The sequence below is a fragment of the Megachile rotundata genome, chromosome 7, assembly GCF_050947335.1.
Source record: "Megachile rotundata isolate GNS110a chromosome 7, iyMegRotu1, whole genome shotgun sequence".
In the NCBI taxonomy this organism is placed as follows: Eukaryota; Metazoa; Arthropoda; class Insecta; order Hymenoptera; family Megachilidae; genus Megachile; species Megachile rotundata.
The window spans coordinates 6648579-6669446 of NC_134989.1; the positions used below are offsets into that span (position 1 = coordinate 6648579).

General features: G+C 34.7%; 2 protein-coding genes and 1 long non-coding RNA gene across 3 annotated transcripts in view; 2 read left to right on the forward strand and 1 right to left on the reverse strand.

Moving 5' to 3' along the window:
- LOC105662388 (cell division cycle protein 20 homolog) overlaps positions 1-20868 on the reverse strand; it is a 201205-nt gene that overhangs the window by 13560 nt on the left and 166777 nt on the right. The window lies entirely within an intron of this gene.
- Positions 9212-20868, forward strand: part of LOC143264760 (uncharacterized) — a 157770-nt gene continuing 146113 nt past the window's right edge. Inside the window, exon 1 of the long non-coding RNA XR_013038689.1 lies at positions 9212-10916. This is a non-coding gene — a long non-coding RNA (uncharacterized LOC143264760). The remainder of the gene's footprint in view (positions 10917-20868) is intronic.
- Positions 15977-19856, forward strand: LOC143264759 (uncharacterized). The gene is made up of 2 exons (XM_076533313.1): positions 15977-17422; positions 17989-19856. The coding sequence occupies exons 1-2, from the start codon at positions 17294-17296 to the stop codon at positions 18175-18177; spliced, it is 318 nt and encodes a 105-aa protein (XP_076389428.1). The 5' UTR covers positions 15977-17293; the 3' UTR covers positions 18178-19856.

Genomic DNA, 20868 nt, shown 5'->3' on the forward strand with positions numbered 1-20868 from the left:
CCGTTGTCCATTTAAATCGAATGTAACGCAATTCGCTGATTCCTGCTTCTGGTTTCTACATCATTTCGTTTTCTTTTAACCAGTTAACTGCGGTCAACGTGTTTACACGTGAATCCAAAACTATTTTGGCCGAAGAGTCTTGTAAAATAAAATAGTCTTCTAAAATAAAAAATCATTGACTATGGAAACTTGAAATTTTAAAAAGATCAATTAAAGTCATTCAGTAATCTGAAAGTTTAACACGAAAAGTAACAAACCGGTCAAATATTTGTTCCTCTAGCTTCATATTATAAGTTGCACAATTTCTAGAAGAGCTTTTCTTGAAATCTGCATTCATTATCATCAAGATAAAGAATTATGTGTACTAATTTATGTTTTGTTTGCTTATTTATTTTTTAGCTCAGAAATTTGCACACCTTTAAATTTACATACTTTATCGATTTCATATTTCAGTAATTTGAAAACTTAAAAAGTTCCAAATACTGAAACTTGTAAGTCTAAAAGTTTAGGGATTCAGTAATTTTAAAATTGAAAAAACTGAACCACAAATATTCCAAATACTGAAACATGTAAGTTAACAAATTTAAGGATTCAGTACTTCGAAAAAGTACTAAAAATACTGGGAAAATTAAGAAAACCAAAAAATTCCAACCTCAAATTTCCAAAATTAAAAAATCCATAAGTCCTACATAAAAATATACCCTCCACAGGTTCATGACATATGACGTATTGCATCGAACCCTTCAACCTTCTTACATCAAACTTCGTATCGCGATAAAAAAGAAAAACAGATGTCGAAGAGAGAAATGCTCGGTATGGCAGAAATAATGAATTCCGCGCTTCAGTTTTCTTTCGATTCCCGCTTGAATCCTCAGCGAGAACTTCGAAGCTACAATTACCAAGCACAGCTTGCCTGTTGACAAGCATGGTGTACATTTATAAATTTTTTGAAATACTGAATCCAGGTAAAAACATTTAGCGAGGCTAACGGATCACTATGTCGGCATCTTTGATATTCAGATCAGAGATTTCTACCTTGCGTGTGCAATTGCACCTGTGCTCGTAACGTCGATGCATATGCAGAACGTTTGACGTTCCAGAATGAAGAGTACAACGTGCGCGAGCTACGTTTATGCCATTAATTTGTTTTCCTTGTACAAACCGATACCGGGTGACTGAATTATTCATAAATATACTACAGCCATTTTCTGTCAGGGAAATCAAAGATAACATGAACGAGCCGCCCGTGTTGGTGAATCCAATGAACTCTGAAACGATCTTTTCAAGGACATCTCTGCGCAAGAACTTGATAAATTGCCGCAAACTTTTTTGATTAAGTACTAACTGCTACTTCGGGAGTAATTATACAGAGTCTTGAAGTAATGTTACATTACTTCACTGTTATTATATTTTAATTACTGCAGCTGCTACTTTTGCTGATGCTGTTTGAATGCAAAAAGCACTATTAAGAATTCTGACTTTGTTAGAAATATTTGAGTTGGGTAATTAGTTAAAAGATACTTAACTGTTTGAAAAAATTGATAATAAAGGTAAATTGTAATAATAATATTCCATTTACAAGTAGTCAAAAGGTTCCGACATTTCTCTATGATCACTATCATTATTACTTTTTGACCCATTAGGATGCATGTAGTTCATTTATCTGTTGCCTATGTATGTCATTGATCTATCTATTGCCTGCATATGTGGATTATATGTATATCTATTCCTTGTGTATGTAGTTTACTTACTCATTCTCTGTGTACGTTTGTTTATCTAACCCCAATTACATTTATGACATGTGTACCTTACAAAATTGTTTGAATATGACATAAAACTATGATACAAGGAGAATAATTATCTTGTAAACAACAAAAAAATCACAGACGTAAAACGAAGAACTCCTTTACTAAAAATGGCAGGAGACAAAAAGAGATTCAAAGACGTGATGGCCTTTTCGTTCTTGAACTATACGCATTTGACACGCAACTTTAAAAGAATCATACGTATCTCCCGTCCCCTAATTTCTTGTTACGCTATTGTACGCAACCCCTTCTCAAGGAAGACCCCCTGCGAAGTTGACCCACAGGAATAAGGCTGCAGGTGGTGCAGTGTACCTTGAAAAAGAGTTGTGCACGCGTTTCTATGACCTCGTGGACCCTAGATTTCCCTCTGTGTTGGGGAAGGTGTCTCCTATCACTAGTTTAACTGGTTTCTCTCTTAGAACTGGAGGGTAAACCGCCGTCGTATACTCGAGGCCGAAAGCGATTGACTGAGAATGGTTTACACCGAGATCCATCTTAACCCATCCTTATTTCAGATATCTGTGGCTGCGTAATTTGAACTACGAAGAAAATTGCTGACTTCCTATTACATCCACAAGCATTTGATATTACATTAAATCGAGTTGGACGACGAATTATACATTTCGTGTTATGTCAAATGTGATGTCGGTATTTGGATATCAATCTAAAGCTGAAAGTTTAACAAGAGTAACTATTTAAACTCTTTATTCATATCATTAATGTAAAATATTGGATTATTTAATATGTTGTAAATATTAGAGAATATTATGAAATATTATATGAAATAAAATTATTATAAAATGTTATTGTAAAATCATATGAAGTATCACATGAAATGCGTTGATCGCTAAGTTACACTTACAATACATCCATCACTTTAAAGATTAAATGAAGATTTGTTCTTTAAAATTTCTCATAAAAATTGTTAAGTTGTGAAAGATTCTTTTTGTTACATATTCGATCGCAGTTGAATCAATAAACAATTCTAAAACATCAAAGATTTAACAGAATTTCGTGACCCAGCTATAACACTTGAATATCAACTTCACATCAATTTGAAGCTTGCAATATGACAATTTCATAAACACTTCCAATACAAAATGTATACCTAAAATGATCATAAAGCAATGTTTATAACATATGAACATCATACCACTAACACCATCTAACTAACACCAACTAACACATCAATATGGAATTCAGTATTCATTAAAAATAAAAATCGATTGTTAATATAAAATCATTGATTACCAAATGATCATCTTAAAGAACGTTCAAATAATTGTTGTACAAAGAAACTTATAAGTAAATGAATACACGTATGGCCTAAATCGCCAAAGTTCTTCAACACCTTGCAACCATAACCTGTCCAGGAGAAATGTTGGCCCGACAGATCTGGTTACAGGATGTGGACAAAACTTCGACGACGGCTGCTCGTCTTCGCTGGGGGTCCTTTATATTTCTTAATGGCTATGGGAAAATCTTCCTCAATTTCCTATCACGTCAAGCCAGCTGTATTGAATTTTTGAGGTTGAGCTTCATGCAAATTACTTGTTAGGTAACTCGATTTATTGGCTTCGGATGTCACGTCATTTAACCCTCGAGTGGTGGAGTCGGATCTTAACACAGACGAAGCCTGTACAACGGTACTTCGAGTAAGACTTCATGCTGAATATTTTTCGTTTATGCTTACGATCAAAATATTAGAGAACGAATATTTGAACGGTATATTTCGAAATATAGGTTGTTATATGTCATTGTATGAAATTTAGCTTATTTTGTGATATATATTGTTATTCAATTTTTAATTTTCAAAATTATTATAGACATGAATTCTAAAGTTTCCAAATTCCACTTGTGAGTGAATCCATATTCACAAAATATCTACTTTGTGTACTATAAATGATTTTAGTTTCTATACTATAAAAATGCTTAGTTTTTGTATCTGAAAATCTCTAAATTGTCGAATGACCAAACTCCCATATTTCAATTCCCAAATTGAAAAGTTAACAAATCCACAAACTGTAAAGTTATAACCTTCCCAAATTTCCAAATTTCCAGCCCCATATTTTCAAATGTCCAAATCGCAATTATTTAATTTTTCAAAAACCAAATCTGCAAATTTCCCAATACCTCAATCTCCGAATATCAATACTCCCAAAATTCTTCAACCAACTCTAAACTCCCCATACCAAAATTTCCACATTCCACTCTACAGAGCGAATTTCCGCCAACAACTTTATCCAACATTGTACACAAAAATCAATAATCTCGTAGCAACAGAAAATCAAAAAATCGCTCAGTCACATAGATTGGTAATGTATTCGTAGAAACAGGTTGTTCCGCTAGCGGTGCTCAGAATCTCGTACTGTAATACAAATACCGAGTTCACGCGTAGCGGGTGCAAATGAAAAAAATCAGCTGGAAAGAAACGTTGGCTAATGAATTAGCGCTGTCGGTATCGCAACGGTCGTGCTTACGTGCGACAAATTATGCTGATCATATCGTTAAATTCTAAGGAAACGGTTAAATACTTATTAGAGGCACATATGCGGGAGTAGTAGCAATATATCACCTACTGAACCGTGACGACATTTATGTTTTCATACATCGAACGATCAAAGTCATCATTTTTATGGTTTTTACTATGGCATTCTTGATAGTAATTGGGTCAACCAGCAGCGAAACAAAGTGTCGCTGGTTTGTCACACATTTGTCGATTTCGTGTCACGCGGGGCTGCCAACAATTACGCTAATTATACGGTTAACGATCTCTTGACGAGGGTTCGCTGTATTCGCTTTTCGATTTCAGATCGTGATAGGAAAATAATCGATAAATTGCAGGACGAAAAGATGAAAAATCGTTATCTGATAATAGGTCATATTATTTGCTAGCTTAATTATTCTTTAAAAAAGTAAACGGGGTGGCTGGGTAAGTGTGACTATCTAATTGCGTGACTTTTAGTTCTGTTAGTTTTTTATAGTAAGGCTTGATACTAATTGGTGTTACGACATTTTTTTAGATATGAGGTGATATTAAAAAGTACACTTGCAGAGTATCTTGGAAGTGTTCACACAGGATACAGTAAAATATTGTTTACTGAAGATTTTAGAATTTATTTGATACGCTTCAAGAGGAGGAATAAAATTAAATGTGAAATCTAAACCAATTATCTGATATTTATTTTACATCGTTATCTCTGCCTAGTATTAAACGTTACATAGTTAATGTATTAAATATTGATCTATTTTATTATAAATTATTACTCTGCGCTTTACGTTCTCTAATCAAGAAACCTCCAACTTGATATCATGTCATCTCTTAAAAATCTCAAACCGCTCTCGACTTCCAGTAGTCACATCCTTTCTGTGAAACGATACCGACATTACTTTGTAACTATTTTATCGCTATCTTCCCTAATTAAAAAAAGCACTGTCGCCTAAGTGGATCTCGTCGACTTTGCTATTTATTTTACCGCCATTTGTATTCAATTAATTACCTGAATGCACGACAGTGCTATTTTATACCGCACAAATCTCTAGCAATTACGTAAAGTAATAGTCATTGCTTACACTGATCACGTACCCCATCTAAGAGTAAAAAGTCTGAACAGCTAGAAAACGAAGAAAATCGTCAAGTAAACATAATATTTTAGACCCAAACGCTCTTCGAAATCTAAAGTGGAGAGTGTTTGTAAATGGTTTAGATTGAAATCAATACAAACGACCTGAGGCTGTTTTTCTTATCTTAACAAAAATAATTCATGCACGCCAAGATGTTGCTTGGAGAATGTGAGCAATTTAACTGGATCAACAAGCACCAGCACGGAAATCAATACCATGGGCAGGTTTTTCATGGACAGTTTCACATACTTGTGAAACAATTCAGAATTGTTGAAATTTGTTCAGTGCATGACAGTGTCATGTGTGTGTACGTGTGATCACTGATGAGTACTCGATCACTAAATGGGTCTTCGCCTTTTAGATGTCCCTAGAGCACCTTTGGGCACTTTTGACAATTTTTCTGGGGATTTTGGCCCATATTGAGAAAGTTTGATTCTTTGGCAATATTTCGTATCTGGTATATTTTGACCTAGACATTTGTATACGAGTGACTTATCAGTTTGAGGCTTTATAGTAATTTGACTTAAGCCACTTATTGACTTTCCGAAAGTGGAAACGTTAGATTCTGGTAATGTAGAAATTTTAAAATTCAAGTATTTGAAAATTTGAGAATTAGAAAGCTTAATTTAGGATTCTGAGAAATGGGGAATTTGAGAACATGACAGATTAAGAATCAATGGCTTTATGAATATTGGGACTTAAATATGATGACAATGTAACAATATAGAAAGATGAACAAATTTCTAAATTTGAGAGTTTGGAAATGTCATAATTGAAAATCTGTAAATTTAATAATGCAGAAACTACTATCTGAAATGGAAAACTTGAGAACTCAGAAAAATAAGAATGCAACAATTTAAAAATTTAAAAATTTTAGAATTGAAGAGAAATATCTGTCATAAATATAAAAATTCCGAAATTTAGTGATTAACAAATTCAAAATATTATCTGAAAATTGCAGTTGATCTGAAATTGCAATTTTCTAGTATAAAGCCAATCGAAAATGAAAAACAAATAGTGGGAGGCTCCTGTCGTTGCACCGGTGTTTGTTCGAAGTCTGTGTTTGACGCGAGTGTACGTGTGACACGCTACAGGAACAACATCTATCTCCCTCCACTTTCAACACCCGTTACAACCGAGACATTAGATCGTACCTTAGACACGGCGATTGGCTCCCGTCGGACGCGAAGAGGTTGGGCTCAGGTGGGCCATCAGGTTCGCAGGGGGGATCCAAGATGCGATTGGCAGCAGGGAAAGCAACGAAAGAAGGGAGTATGCTACCTTGGAAGCCGTACTACGATCGTTCTATTGCATCGGAGAGTTCAACGAAAGAGAAGGATTGCTACTATGCCGTGCAACATGTTTGAATCAGAGGAAATCTTGCTGGGAGATAAGTGGGACAATAGGAAACGCAAAGAGTCGACTTCTATTTACCCTTAGTACACTTTGGGGTTACTTATGCAACATAGTATGTTACATTTCTTATACTTCATTCTTATGACTGTAATTTTGTATTAAAAATTGTAATACTTTTGATACATACAACGTTAAAATTAAGTTGTAAAACTAATGAGTTACTTGCAAAATTAAAATATATTACGATACTTGTAATACTTTTGTATTACATTATTTTGTTTGTCGTTGTAACTAGTAACGTTACTAAGGATTTTCATTTTGTGACACGTTATTGATTTTTATTAGCATACATGGATTTTAGAAGATTCTGGGTAACTGACAAGAATACAATATTATGAATTCCATAAGTAATTTTTTGTTTAAGGAAAAATTTTGTACATAAATAACTAAATTTTTCTCCGAAACTTAGTATAATAATCATTAGCACTAAAGTTTATAAGATTTATCACTCATCATTCATAAACTATTAATTACATTTACAAAAGTGGGTAATATTCAAAAGAAAACCTGATAAAATAAATGTCCACACAAATATTTTGTATATTCTGTTTAAAAACGTGTGTAAAACTATATTTTGAAATTTGTGTGAATATATACGGCGTATCTCTTTTAAAATTATTCTCACACCTAGAAAACAATGACCTTGAAACAACATTTATAACGGCCTTGAAACAATTTTTTCTGTCGGCGCTTTTATGTTCTGACATCACATAAGCTTTTTTCAGTTACTCCCGTCTACTACTGAAAACAATAGTAAAAGAATTTCGATGTTTGCCTTAAATGAAGCACCCTGTGCATATAGGGTGAGTCAATACAAACTAATACCAAAAATAACATGTTATTAGTTGCATCAAAAAAATTTGAAGCAGAGTATATTAGAGAAATTCTAAACAACATTTTAGAAGATTTAAGTAAACAGAACTAAATTTTCCTATATCATATTTCATATGATAATGTTATAAAGTCTTGCAGTTCATATTAACCCTCCTATAACACGATTTATGCATCTCGTGTAATGAGAAACTCATGTTATATGAGAATTTCAAATTTTTAGAAACTCGTGTTATATAAATGCGATTATTATTATTGTTTATTAACTGTATTATAAGAGGTTTATCATAATTTCTGTAGAATGATGCAGCACTAATAAAACTGTAAACATTTGAATATTAAAATAATGTCAATATTGAATCTTGAACAGTTTGGAATTAATAACCCTAGTTAGAATCATGTTATAGAAGGCTTGACTGTTCTTCCCAAACTATATCGCGTTTCAAAAAAGGTTTCATATTAAACTTACCCTCACTTAAGGCTAAAATTCTGTGGTAGTTATAAACTTTCTTTACGAGGATGTGTTTCCCAGATTTCTAGGTGTGATAAAATCAGTGAAGTCACATCTCCTTAAGTAAAATTATACTATACTCTGTCGAAAATAGAGATCACCTTCAAATTGTGGAAGTACAGTCAAAGATTTGAGGACTTGTGGATTTGAAAATTTGGAGATTTGACAATTTTGCGATATAGCGGCTGGACTATACCATTTCAGGGATTTGAAGTTTAGAACCTCTAAAAACTTAATATTGGAGACTCAGAAGTTTAGAGACATAGATATTTGGAGATTTAGGAAAATTGGCATCTAGACATTTTGGGTCTAGAAATTGACAAGAGTTGGGACTTAAAAATTTGAAGATCCAAGAGATAATGGAATGTGGTGACTATAAGATGTGAATATCTATGAATATGAGAATATAAGGATTTGAATTCCTTTGCAATCTGAGGACTTAATAATTTGGAGATTTTAAATTTTTTGAATTTTTTTCTGACGTGGGATATTTGAAAACCTGAGAAACTAGAAGAATTATAAATTTAATAATTTAGAATTGAAAAATTGTCACCTTCACATCATATCATCCAAAGTAAGCGTACGCTGCAGCCAAGTGCAACTACCGTTCGATACCATTACTTTCATCCAAGCCACAATACGAAAATTTCGATATTTATTAAAAACGGTCAATGATCTCGCCCTGGACTCTCGAATCATTTGAAAGAACAGTACAATCGTTCGAAGTTGGGCCGTTGCTCGCACTGCGTAAATGGACCTCTGGCCGAATTCCCGCGTCCAGTTCGGTCCCCTGACCACAGCCAACTCGGCGATCGAAGAAAAGAAGAGATTCGCCGGCAAGCACAAGGGGGCAACACATTCGAAAGGGGGGCAATCTCGTCGAGCGAGGTGGGGAGGGGGTTGCGAGAGTAGCAGCTATCTCGCAAGGAGGGCGGGGAAGGCAGAGGAGAGAGCCAGAAGAGGGGATCGAGGGGCAACGCGAGGAGCGAGCAACCACGCACGGCATCCTTCCTTCGGAGCCAAGTGAAGCGGCCGAACTGGTCCTGAAACACGGTGCAGTGCTCGAGCGGATTGTGGCGTGTCGGGTCCCCGGTTCCGGGGGCCGGCGTCTGCAGCCCTCAGTCGTTCGCTGATGCCCCGACGAGGAGGAACACCGAGTTGTCCTAGGGCAAGGTCATCCCTCGAGCCTCGAACCACCCTGAGACTCGGTTCTCGATTTTCAGACCTCGTCTCGTGCTCTCGGTTTCGGGTGTTCGACCTCGTCGGCTCGCGATCGTGTCGAGGAAAAAAGGATTCGTTCGTGTGTCCGACACATTCAGGATATAGTATAATTGCCATCGGGCCGTAGGATCGTTAGGGCAACAGAAACTTCCTAGGGATACAGTGGTAGCGAGGTGACTTTTGGACCAGTGACACTGCGGGATGCATGTTAACGGAAATCGTTCGGTGCCAGGTGTCCAGGGCCATTTCGGTGTTTCCGTGCTGCACCGGATCCGTAGATCGTCGACTGACTGACAAGTTCGATTCGGAGCGGTCGTGTGTTGTGACGCGTGACGAGGATAAATCGCGTTTTCACCGTATCGGCAAAGTGGACTATTAGACCCTGCGCACAAACACATACACGCGCAGGCGGGATCGAGAGAGAGAGAGACAAAGCGCGATGAGGGGGGCACGATCGAGGAAGCGAGAGAAATTATGCGGCACGGGATGCGAAGGAAAAAGATAGACGGCCAGGTTTAAAAAGAAGGAACGAGGCCGAAGGAGAATGAGTAACAGAGACGAGAGGAAAAAAGGAAGAATCGGCAACTTCCTGCGAGTCGAGAACGTGAGAGAAAGGCCGCTTCGGAGCATGTATAGCTCGATCGATAAACAAACGTTCGTCGAAGCGTAATATCGAGGTGTGGACCCTCGTGCACCCTGGCCAATTGGAATGTCGATTTGCTGGAAGCTGTTGCGAGTCATCTTATCTATTTTCAACGATCCTGCCCTTCGTTCTTTTTCCTCTCGTTCGATCCGAGTCCCTGTATAATTAACCGCCTCGCGAGAGAACGGAGCGTCACTCAAAGCGTTGTTCAGAGCGGCTCATTTTCACGTCAAGAGAGCTCACCTACATGGAGATCAACGTATCGAGGATAACGGAGGCTCGATGGAAACGCGTGTCCACCCGATCACCGCCTGACAGGTGTTGAGCTTCCGGTTCCACCGCGTACTTCGTCGGGAGATCTGCTACTCGAGAAACGTATAATGCGGTTTTAATGCCAAAGGTGTCGGGTTTCATAAACGAACCGGTACGCGCGCAGCCAACTCGCGCGAGTTTGTCACGGGTCATTCACGTCGCGGGTTACGAAAAACGACCGGTTGAAATGAGTGTACGGCACGTGGGCGATCGACGTAGTCGTGTTTCATTATTTTTTTGTTTCTGCGTCTTTCTTCCTCCGGTCGGAGAACGACGGAGAAAGGACCAGGGAATCAAATCGTCGATTTTCACAGGTGCGTGGTTCAGTGCAATAAAAATGAATCGATGCGTGAAACGGTTATTTATTGGTCCTTGATGGACTGTGTAACGATCTTCGTCGTAAAGACATCCACGGAAAATCCGAACAAAATGAGATACGTTCTGTGCATATATTTATGTATCGCTGTCGAACAACTGTGGTGACTTCGTCATTGGAAGTTTGAAACTGCAGTGACTTCGATGCCGTGCATGGGATGGATTTCCGGCGCCATTGGTAAGTTTCTACGGATAGATCGCGGTTTACTTTAGCGCGGACACCCAATTCTTATGTGATATCTAAGAAGGAACCACAATTTTTTGGTGCAATCTTCACGTTGATCTTGAGCGATTACAATATGTATAACATCGACGATTTTTAAACAATGATCTGATTTTTATTCCTTAACTGTAGACAACTGAATTACAATTTTCTACATGCTCGAAACATGAATACATATCCATTGAAAGATTTATAGAAGTAACCTGTTTGCGTTCTTATTGACAAATCATAGTGATTTGGAAGTTAGATTTCTAGCTACAAGAGCATAACAAGGACAGGTAGCCATTTCAGTGTCTTTAATAATAAGTTGCACAAAAAACAAATGATATGTTACATGTTTGCTAAAGTCCATCAATAGTGGCAGCTCATGCAAATATACAACCTGTATGTATATTAGATGATATAATAAGTTTAGTTATGTAATGTTACTGAATGTAAATTTATTACTTTTGTTATTCATTTTGTAATACATTGTAGGCATATATAAGTAATTTTGCTTTGGCTTCTGCATTTGTTAGAAAAATATTTGAAATATGTCGATATTCAAAGTAATGTAAATAATTCATTAAACGAAAGCTTTCTGAAAATGTTGATATGTGTTTTTTACACTTTCTTCAAGATGATCTAGCATTATTATCTATATTAGAAAAAAGGAAAACTTTCTTATGAGATTCGTTAGGAAGGAAGTTACTATTGCTACCAAAATTACTGTCCATTTTATTTTCACTTTTACTGTCACTTGATGCATCTGTTGATTTTACTATGTTCTTCAGACTGATGAATCATATTCGTCTAATTGTATAAAACTGAATTAAGGATCTATAAAACATCTATGAAAATAAAAAGGATATTATACATATATTTCAAAAGTAACACATAAAAGCGTCAAAAGTAATGAAAGACTGTTTTTGATTATGACTAGATAATATTAAAATAATGTTAAAATATATCTAGACAGTATTAAACAAATATCAAACTTTTATGTCTAAAATGTTAATTAACTAGGTAATATTAAAGTAACGACAAAATTAACAATATATGATACACATATGTTTGTATACTCACTTCTATGTTTATTCATTATAATTATTGTTATAATAATAAATCATGTATAAGTATTTATATTGCAAGACGCAGAAAAGTGATATGAATCGGGAAAAGCGCCACTTCTGCTCTCTGCCGGCCAAATTTCGAAGTTACATGAATAAGATTTTCATAACTGATCGATATAATATGTTTTTACAACCCTCAGTTTTTTAATTGAATAGCATTTTTGATTTGTGTCACATATGCAGTGTGATACAGTTAAGTATTATTAACATGTGTATTAGGAACTCTTCTCATTTATAAATGACATTACTATTTACAAGATTATACTATTGTGAATTATATCACATTTAAATAGATGTGTGTTAGAATATTAGTAGAGTGATTATCTAACTGAAAGTGTAGCATTAATAGAATCCACTTTATTTTATGTAAAGAGTTTATATCAAGAGTTTAGTGAAAATTATAGCTAATAATTTCTTCAAATACACTACTCAAAGATTTGATCGCATTTGTTAAAATATAGTTTAGCTAAAACTGTAAAAGAGTATGAATTAATGTTGTAAATTATAATACGGTACAGAAATTCAGAAAATGTGACAGTTATCGATACATATATTATTATACTAATATCCTTCATATTTGTACTTTATGTTCGTGTATGATTGAACTTCTGCATCGTGTAACGTGTGAACGATAGTGTGTATTGAAACATAAATCCAATTCAGTTATCATTCCATCAGATCGGAATGAAGGAGAGCCTGACGCATCTCGTTCACGTTATAAATAATAATTACAACGATGTGTAATAACAAAGAAACGCAATCGAATTCTTGAAATCGAATAAAATAAGATAATTCAACGAAATCCGCAGTGAGATGTTCTTGTACATGTACTCTTCCTGCACAATAAATATCTGATCGATAAGATCGCGATAAAAATGCTACCATGTAGCTCGAGATAAGTCCGTCGACAGTAGTAACGAGTCATCTTTGTTGATCAATCGGCAACCGGTATGATACAGCATTCCGTGCATCCTTTCCGAAGCTATTTTCAATATGATACGCTTGAAACAGCTGAACCTTCGTTATCAAGATCTCCAGATTAGCAAAAACTATGCCCCTGTTCCTTCTCTCATCGAGAATCACGGCAAATAACACGAGGAACTTTCCAATATCAGATCTCAGACGAAACAGGAAATTGAACTTACTATTCTCAGTCTATTAACCATTTTTCTTTCGTCTGGCTCAATCATTTTATGCATCAAACAGAATGCAATTGTGGTGAAGTCACATGTTTCTTGGCCTAACTAATTCCTAAAGCGTGAAACCACGTTCGACTTTTTAGTCGAACGCGTTTTCAATGATAGTGTACACTTGACTTATTCGAAGAAAAGATAAATACAATATCGACTATAATTTCCTATCAAAAGGATTATTGAAAATGTAAGGGGTATATTTATACCACTGTATAATCGTGCAATTGTGTAAACTCATCAAAGTTAACCCCTGGATTTAGCTAGTTAATCTCTGGATCTTCCAGCTTTGGTGAAAAGTTTCTCTCACATGATGCAAAAGTAGTTCTGTCTTCAACATCTACATTAACATTTCAGTAATCAAATGTTATAAGACCTCGGAACAAGAATAATTAACAGTTTACTCCTGTTAATTATTATGATAAAAATTTGAAAATTTAGATTAGAGAATCATCATATTTAACCTAATTTCAATTCTGATACTAACAATACTAGAATTTGGTCACATTTATTAAATAACCCACGTGACTACTCTAAGATTAACCCTGGTAATCCAAGAATTTAACCACGTTTATTAACCTGAGTAGCTACTTTAATCTTGATAATTAGATGTGATCACATCAAAATTAAATCTGGCTCATCCTCTTAGAATCAGACAACACATTATTCCAAGAACGATTTACCAGTTTTGAATACGAGGAACGTTGGAACAAATAAAAAACATAGCCATTTCTACGCTAGAAATGAATATAATGTACATGCTACGTATGATAGTTTTAAATCATGATTAATGTAACAGCCATGACGGTAGTTAAATCATAATGATTTAGCAACCATGATGGTAGTTAAGGTTTAAGTGACTTCGCTTGCCAGTACACAGCATGAATTTCAACGCACACAACTCCTTCAAAATTCCGTTCACGATTACACGTGGCCACGTGTGCCATCAATGAAACACAAGTGCATCAACCGAGATATAGTAATGCACTCTGATGACGATGCAGCCGAGAAGCCTAGAACAATGGTAACTATGTATCAATTCCAATCAGCTGCAATCATCGGTGCTCAGCAGTGCCAATAAATTCCGCTCGTTCCTCGAATATTCAGCTCTCGTGACTCTCCTGTTCCGGCTTCGTTGCCTTCTTAATCCGGGACGAGCTCGCCAGACAATTCGAGACTGAACAACGAAAGTCACAACCGGGATTAAAAAACGGTGATAAGGTCGAACCACGACTTTGATGCCCTCTGACAGAAGAAGACTTCATTTCACCTTCAGCGTCCGCTCATGGACGCTACACAAGTAACTGAAGGTTTACTTCTATGTAAATCAACCTATTTAAATATCTTCGAAAATACTAACTTCTTAACGAGCTCAACGTGTATATATAATACAATCCAGAACTTTATTTCGAGGCTCACGTTAACGAGTCGGTTTTTAAAGTAAAATTGTATAATTTTATGAAGTTAGAAATTTCTTTTTGTGTAGTTCATATTCGTGTCTTGTAAAATTTATGATGCTCAATTTTTGCTAAATATACTTTGAAGTATTTAATAAAATTATCCACTACTGTAGAAATAAAAATGAATTATTAGCACGAGCATAAATCCGTGCATCAAATGTGCCTGACATTGCGACCAACATTAATTAATAAATTGCAAACTGTAAAAGAATCATGAAGCCACATCAATTGACACTGAAAAATGACCCCTATCTACCCACTTCGTTCGCTAGAACCTTGACTTTCTTAATACATAGTGTTCTCTTCCGTGTATCCTTCAGTTAAACGACTATCTCTTCATGTTCTGGCATAATGACAATATGTCAGATATATCTTGTAACGAGAATCCACCTTCGAACGATCATCGCGTTGTCCTACGCAGAGTTCGACTTCCTTGTTGTACAACGATACAATTTCCACCTTCTGCGATCATACCTTTCCTCCCACAATCCAACCGCTAAGTCTTCTGTTTCGTGTGGAATATCGCGGGCTCAGAACGAATAGCAATACTTTGCAGACTTAGTCGTGGCAATAACTTGAATAACATTTTCATCGTGGCTTTGTTATGGCTGTGCACTGATCTCGTTTCATGCGACTCGTATTAGTTTTACGTGGAAACAGAGATATCCTCGCTAATTCTTGATGCACATTTTGTTGCATTTGATACTTGCATGGGGAACGGTGTCCGTGAAGAGTCGTGCATGAACGAGAGAGGCAGTCGTGGACTACGATGGATAATGACATTTTGCAGTTTGAGAATTGAAAGAGCTGAATTTGTGATGGCATGAGAGTTATATTTTTACATTTTGGGGTTTTCAATTTTTAAATTGTCAAGCTACAAAATTTTTGAATTCTTGAATTTTCGAATTTTTAAAGTTTCGAATTCTTAGATTTCCCAGTTTCTAAATACTTAATTTACAGACTCCTAAATTTCAAAATTCCTAAATCTAAAAATGACCATATTCTAAATCTTTGTGTTCCTAAATTTCTCAAGTTAGAAATGTGTGAATTTGTCAACATCCGTATTTTTAAATTTTCGAAATTCTAAATTTTTTAATTCCAGAATCTTCGAATTTCTGAATGTCCGATTACTTAAATTTTGTAATTTCTAGATTATTAAATATCCAAATTTCCAAATTCTATAGATATCAAATTCTAAATCCTTGAATCTCTAAATTTTAGAAATTTTTAAAATTCAAATTTACACGTAAAATTTGAAATGCAGTATTACAAATTAAAAAATTAGGAATATTAAAAATGAAAATATAATAAATATGATCAGAGAATAATAAAACTAGAGAATCTGAAAAATTCTACGAATGTAAAGAGGAAGTGATTGAAACATTATGCAAAAGCGAAAAAATAAAATGGTTACATTTTCTTCTTCACAAAAATGTAACGCAAAGAAGTTCATCAGAGCGTGAAGCAAAGAAGAAAAAGCATAGAAAGTAGAAATGTATTTTGATAACGAGCGAGATTCCTGTGCAACTTGTTATCATCTCAACACAGTCGCCAGAAAATTGCTATCGCATTTTATCGCTAATTTATCGAGCAAGAAAGTAGATAGCATACGGTGTAAATCGTGCGAGCACCAATTTTGTATTTACATAGCAGAACTAATGGATTAGGTAGCATGCGCATTGGAAAAGAAAACAGAAAGAATGTAGAAGGTGTTCCAGCTGACTTCAATGAGTGGATTAAGTGCTAAACACCTTCACCTTCCATACAAATTTCAATGCTTAAGAATTTTAACTAGATGGATACATCAGCTGCGGAAGAAAAATATTGAACATGGTAATGCAAACACAAACACGAAAAGCATGTCAATATATGTAATGTTAGACACTTTCAAATGAAAACAAAATAAAATTTTGTCATCTCACTGGCAGTTTTATACCCGATAACGAGGCTACCCTCAGCCTATTTTTATGAAATTCCCGTTTACTTTGTTGATTTTTATACAAGAAATGAATTCACGTAGTTTTGTTTTTTTTAGCTTTTACTAAAAGCAACAAAAATGGACTTGTGTTCAGTCTTTGACACCGATTTATTTATGGCACCATAAATTTCTGGAGGTGCTACATTATAATATATCCGAGAATATAATACTATGCCCACACTGACATAAATCTAGTTATCGATAGAAACAATATCCAGTCACTGATATTTTTCTCCAATCATCTGACACTATTGAAATGTTACTGTATCGTGCTAGTTTAACTTTTTTGAAATTAGAAATTTTTGCAATCTTAAAAACTGGAATCTAGGAATTCTAGTACATTGCAATTTGCAATTATAGAATTTGAGAATTTTCTGCACTTTTAAATTTTAATCAAAATTTTCTTCCCTCACAAAGTTTTAACCAAAAAAGAATTCCTAAAAATCTTACTTTTACTAATTCCAAAATGAACTATCATTAGATAATTGCTTACACAATTACAAAACTTTTACAATATGTTGGCAAGGCAGCAGTGATCAATTTCTGCTTGCAACAATTCTTTTTCCATACTACAAAAAGTGTTTGAAAAATTATGATAATTCTTGCAATGAGGAAAAGAAACGGATTGCATTTGAAAGTTGAGGGAGAAAGAGAGGGAGCCAAACTATTCACGAACGCGCTACTCCAATCGAGAAGCAGCTTGCGAGGAGGAGGAGCACAGGTAGGAGGTGACGCTGGAGAAAGAGTTGTGAAACACGTAAACTCGCCTTACCAATCCACCTAAGATATCACTATGACTCGCTACTCTTGGCAGTTAGTTCCTAGAAAAGCAACGAGCTTATAGCTTCTGATTATCTTCCATTTACTATGACTGAACGGCGATTTCTTAGCAGCACATATTATAGCTATCAGCTTTACACCACAAAATTCAAATATTGTTTTAACTTTTGACAAAATGATAACTTCAGTTAGATTGTTTTCTCCTAACCTTATATTTCGAAGATCATTCAAATTTTACTTTGAACATGAAATAATATATATTGCACCACTTCATTACCGTTAATTTATTATAAGAAAGATTTCTTCCTGGGTGCACGATTATCCATTTCTCTTTTCTACTTAAGTTCAAAACGAATAACTTTCATCTCTCAAAGCTTTATACCTCTTTCTCGAATTATATTTTAGATCCATTTATAACTCTCAATAGAGAGCTATAAAGCTACATGAGAACTGAACTGAGAAGTGTACATATCAAAACAGCATTCTAATTCAAATTTCACTATGTAGACCATGGAATACTTGAACCTAAGAAAACGAAGACGTTCTGATTACTGCAAGTTTGCAACAGCCTGTAAAATGCAGCCGATGAGTGAAATGTTAGAGGTGTCACCGTCGACACCATGTTACCGTTCTGGGGTCAAATACAAACCGGTAGAGGAATTCGAAAGCTCGAAAACGTCGAACTCTGCTAGATAACGCAACATCCAGTAGAACGAGAATAGTCATTTATTTCCAGGTGGCAGCAGCAACACAGAGATAGATGACAGTTGACTAGCGACAGAAGATGGAGGATACGGTACATCACAGGCAGAAATAAGAAGAAACGAATGCTTCTCTCTATCGTTGCATACCGTAGGGCGGACACCCGAGCATATCTTCGTATTCGGTGATCGATCATTGTGACGTATCGTCGATCACGTGACGAACAATCCCCGAAGCTTATCCAACGTTGCAACATGGTTATATACGCCTGATCCGATCCAACGTTAAAGGTGGATTTATATTAGCCGCATCCGACACGGGACCGTTCTGTATCAGCATCGAAACAAATATGTTTGTAGTTATTATACGGGGTAGTCATGATAACATCGACCTGTGTTTGCTATAAGGATCTTGACAACAGATCCTCGTACCTTAGAGTGTTGTAATTTTTATTTTATTGTAATTTTATTGGCAATGGTAACCTATATTACTTTTAGGGACACCTACTGTGATCTTAACTTTATTATAATATATTTTATTATAATTTATTAGCAATAGTGACCTATATCATTTTTAAGGACATCTACTGTAATCTTAATTTTATTATAATTTATTTTATTCATGAGTTTGTTAGAAATGAAGTCCTACATCAATTTTTTACGTTTGCCTTATTTCCTGAGAAATTAAAGAGACCTACTGGAATTTTAACTTTACTCATAATTTTTATTAGCAATAACGACCTATACAAATTTATGTGTTTGAATTGTTTTTTTCAACAGTTAAGGAGACCTTCAACTGAAACAATGAAATATAAAAAACTTTTCATACGAAATGCTATATACTTTTTAATGTTGTAGAGAAGAGCGTGTTAGGAAGAATTCATGTGTGAATGAATGTTAGCTTCAAGTTTGTGTGAAGGCAGAAATCAAATACATTGCCATTACAAATTCCACATTCCATAATATTATATTTATTAGTATACTGTTACTACAAATTAAACCATCCATTATATTGTATGCATTAGCATATTTTCAATTTGACTTCAACATTCCGTAGTGCTGTATTTATTAGTTTACTGTCGTTACAAATTGTACACTGCACAACATTGTTGGCATTATAATCATCGGTACATCGTCACTACAAATTGAACATACCATGATATCGTATTTATTAGTGCATAGCCAATACAAATTGATAGAACTACATGTGACTTCCATTAGCAAGAATGTATTTCTGAGCTCTATTGATTACGTTCCTGGTACTTGCTAATGTTGCAGTGGATGTGGATGCGCATATTTCTTCTCTTTTAGTTTGTGAATGGTTTAAACCTCTCTGCAATGTAGTATACGCAATATTTATAATATCAGAATATAAAAACGTTCATATGTGATAAATCAAGATGTATAGAATAATTTCTACAGAGGGTCTGCAGGCAATATTATAGGTCTACATGTTCCGATTCATTTGTTATTGAATGTATATTTTATAAACTTCGTAACAGCATGCAATTATGCAAAGAAACCTTATCGTCTTTGAAAAATGTATATTTTATATGAACAATAGTAGATGACTTTTAATACTTTTGAAATTCATTATATAAAAATTGTATTTATTGCCACTTAAAGTTCTAAAATAAGTAATATATTAGGATAATTTCACAGCAGAGATTTATTCTAAATTGTAGCTAATAATTTTTCTTTAAATTAGTGTAAATTGTGACATGTAGTCACATAAATTTATAGTGACAATATACTAATAAATATAATATTACACAATGTGCAATATATTTCTTTTATTTCTGCTTTTACATGACCTTGAAGGTCACAGATATAACAATCAAATAAATAAACTTCACTATTTTCACATTTTTAGTTGCAAAATTCTGAAATTTTCAAATACTCCAATTCGCAAAATTTCAACATACATATGTTAATATTTAAAAATTTCTAAATCTCTAAATTTTAATATTATCAAATTTCTAAGTCTTCAAAAGTTCTAATTTCCATATCTCAGCTTTTGAATTACTAAAACTTCAAAATATTAAGCATTCAATTTTCACACTTCCCAAATGTTAAAATATCTAAATGTCCAAATTTTTAAATATTCAAATTATCAAACTTCCAAGTTATCAAATATTAAAATTTTCATTTCTCCAATTATGTCCAAATTTTCAGATTTTAAATTTCCAAATTCTCAAACACAAAATCTTTCCGAATATTCAATCGTGTTAATATTCTCAAATCTTTCAACATCTAATTTTTTTTTAAACGATAGTCTTTGCATATACCTAATAATCCTTTTATGCAAATAGACTTTGATTGAGGACTTTGCATGATGTACTACACTGTTTCCACATATAATGTAGAAACTTTCTTCGCGTTTTTCGAAAATGTTCAACAAGTCCAAAATAAAAACGCGATAGTCAACCGGTTACCTTCACACTTGTCTTGTTAATCTGCCATCGATAAGACATCGTTAATTAACCGCTTTGCCCAGCCATCATTTAATATCATGCATGTTCTTTCGGAGTCGTATTTACTTTTTTAAAAACGCCGACACGTTTTACATGTTCAAGGAAACCAGTCTACGCAGTGTCATTATAGCGATTAAAACGATTAAACAGAAGGACAGATGCCTGATTAAGCAACAAGGACTTTTTCACGTTCCAAGGACGGGTTGATATTA

What these genes read in the sequence shown, in the direction of transcription:
- LOC143264759 (XM_076533313.1), top strand. Translation starts at nt 17,294, where the DNA reads ATGATAATTCTTGCAATGAGGAAAAGAAACGGATTGCATTTGAAAGTT. An exon ending in TGCGAGGAGGAGGAGCACAG is followed by an intron (nt 17,423 to 17,988) that starts GTAGGAGGTGAC and finishes TTCACTATGTAG; the next exon opens with ACCATGGAATACTTGAACCT.